This window comes from Penaeus japonicus, unplaced genomic scaffold, assembly GCF_977035675.1.
Source record: "Penaeus japonicus unplaced genomic scaffold, GWHDUDI00000001_assembly GWHDUDI00000005, whole genome shotgun sequence".
Classification (NCBI taxonomy): domain Eukaryota; kingdom Metazoa; phylum Arthropoda; class Malacostraca; order Decapoda; family Penaeidae; genus Penaeus; species Penaeus japonicus.
Window position 1 is genome coordinate 24624540 of NW_028234407.1, and position 2500 is coordinate 24627039.

The following is a 2500-nucleotide window of genomic DNA, read 5'->3' on the forward strand; positions in this document are numbered from 1 at the left end:
GTTCTTTTTAACTTCCATTTTTTATGCCAGTTTTTCCCCGAGCAATTTTGCTACAGAATATTTTTTACTGTATTCTATGTACATACCTGATTATCCTGGCTGTAACAGGAAATTTTGAGAGTAGGACGAAGATAGAAACTAAGGCAATGGTAGTGTAGAACTAAAACCGTGCTATTAGGGAGTAAAAGTGAGGCCATAAGTTTGTCAAAATCTATGACCCTATAGTCAGTGTCATTGCCTCTGTACCTTCATCTCGCATGATAGAGCTTATTAACTTCCTTGGTGATATATCGCTAATACAGGAACCAATGCAATCTCTCTCTTGCCGATTAGGCAGTTGCTTCAAGCTGCCCTATTCAAAACTGTTACCTGAAGTACTCAGGTTCATTTTACGGCCGAGTTGATGCACTATACTGTGGTAGTCTTAAAAGGAAGATAAAAGATTTAGAGGGAAAATGTTAGTGTTAATGTGTTCGGTGTGAAAGCTCTGCCCTCCATGTATTCTATTTAAAACTATTCCAGGGAAGTTATGGTTGTAATTATACTTGTAATATTTTATCCAAATCAACTTACAACTGGCTGTGACCCTTCATGGAAGTCTGAAGTCTCAAAGGCAAAATGTGGGCTTTGTCCCTTCAGTACTTGAGCAAAGGCCTACAAACCTCCACCACATGTATTCTGGTAATATAAGGTTTGGACTAGTTCCTTATTTGGTATTAAATTACCAGTGGAGTCTGCAAGCTCTTATCTTACCATAATATGTGTTGGGGAGATTTGTTGGCCTTTAGGGAAGCACTGACGGATGTGGGTAGATAGACATGTGGGTGCAGGTGGGCAAAATATTGATTTGACGCTTATTTCTTTCCTCGCAACACATCCGTGTTTTTGAAGTTTCACAGCCATTTTTAAGTATCTTTGGTCACCACTGATTCACAGCTGTTCATTAATTCAAATATTAATTCCTCCATTGATGTATGCCTACTATACAACAGTTTCTTTAATTCAGTCAGCCATGTAAATGTGCATCCATACTAAAATTTCCAAGACAGCTGCACAGTGTAAAGAAAATGATACAAACTTGCCCAACCTAGTCGTCATGTCCTCTATAGCCCCTTAGCCATGAAGTGAATTTCAGAGTTGAAGTGGTAGATCATGTAGTCCTTTTGTAGTATGTGTATAGTATCCTTAAAAGGTGGTTTGTTACAGGAAGAGGCAGTTTCAAAAAGTGTTTCGATTCCTATTTCATAAGCCTTGGGGGGTAAGCAGGTTTATAGGAATGGTGAAAGGATGTGGTGTTTCTATTTTGTAACTTATAACCAGATAATAATTTATTGATACTTATCAAGATTACTTATAAAATGGAGAAAATGATGTTACTTTGTTATGTAAATACTTAGATTAGCATCTCAGAAATTTCTCTATGGAAATGCAGAACAGTGTTTACATAATTTTTAGAGATTTTTATTTATATGGTCTTATTTTGCTTCTAATCTAATTGTTGTATATTTTTGTTAAGCAACTTTTAGTTATTTTTTTCCAGTTACTGAATTGATTTGTTGATACTTTTAATATTGGTGATTATTCAGTTCCATTAATTTTTTGTTGTTGTTGTTGTTTACATAACTGTTCTTTATAATTTATATCATACTTACTCTCCATTTTTAATGAATTACAGATCATAAAAATTTGTCTTTTAACTTTGTCAAATTCTTAAAAACTTCATTACTCTTCCAGGTGCCCAACAACATGCTATTGGCGCGGCAGTAGGTATGATCTTCGGCATTAGCGCCGAGAAATGGATTCAGCGTAAGGCAGCACATAGAGATGCTGTGCTGTACCAGTACATTGTCTCACACCCTGAAGATTTCCCCCCTATTGGTTAGTTGGTCTTGTTTTGGTGTGACTTGATATATACTTAATTTAGCTTAAGATAAACTCATCCTATTTAACCCAATCCCATAAGAGTGGATATTTGCCTAATTTTGTATATGCAAATGCAACTTCAATGCATCTATATAAAGAGAACTATATACAATGTGTATATATACTTCAAATCTTCGTGATGTGATAAGAATTTAGCCATCATGTGGGAAATAATCCTATGACATGATTTGATATCATCCATAGTGAATGGGTTAATCTAGGCAATACATATCTCATTACTGAACATCAATCCGTTTCTTAAAACCAGCTGTTTACGTCTGTTTATATACTCAGCTATAAAATAACCATTACCACCTTTCTTCTATATCTCTTTTTGCTCTTTGTGTTAACACATAATTTTCAAATATGTATTATAAATGTCTTTTTTAACTTTCAGAACGAAAGAAATATGCAGATGTCCTAGAGAGGTGGGTGCCGATCCGGTAACTGCCTACATTGTTGCAGAGAATATCTACAGACTATTAATTTATATATTTTATAAATATGTGGCTGGATAGAACATTAGTGGTTATATAACTCTGATGTGAAATGGAGCATAAACATAACATTTTATTGG

General features: G+C 34.8%; 1 protein-coding gene across 1 annotated transcript in view; it reads left to right on the forward strand.

The window, feature by feature from the left end:
* Positions 1–2500, forward strand: part of ND-B14.5B (NADH dehydrogenase (ubiquinone) B14.5 B subunit) — a 3453-nt gene that overhangs the window by 814 nt on the left and 139 nt on the right. Inside the window, exons 2-3 of the mRNA XM_043036116.2 lie at positions 1735–1878; positions 2321–2500. The exon at positions 2321–2500 is cut by the window's right edge and continues 139 nt beyond it. Coding sequence (XP_042892050.1) covers positions 1735–1878; positions 2321–2370 — 194 coding nt within the window. The 3' untranslated portion in view covers positions 2371–2500. The remainder of the gene's footprint in view (positions 1–1734; positions 1879–2320) is intronic.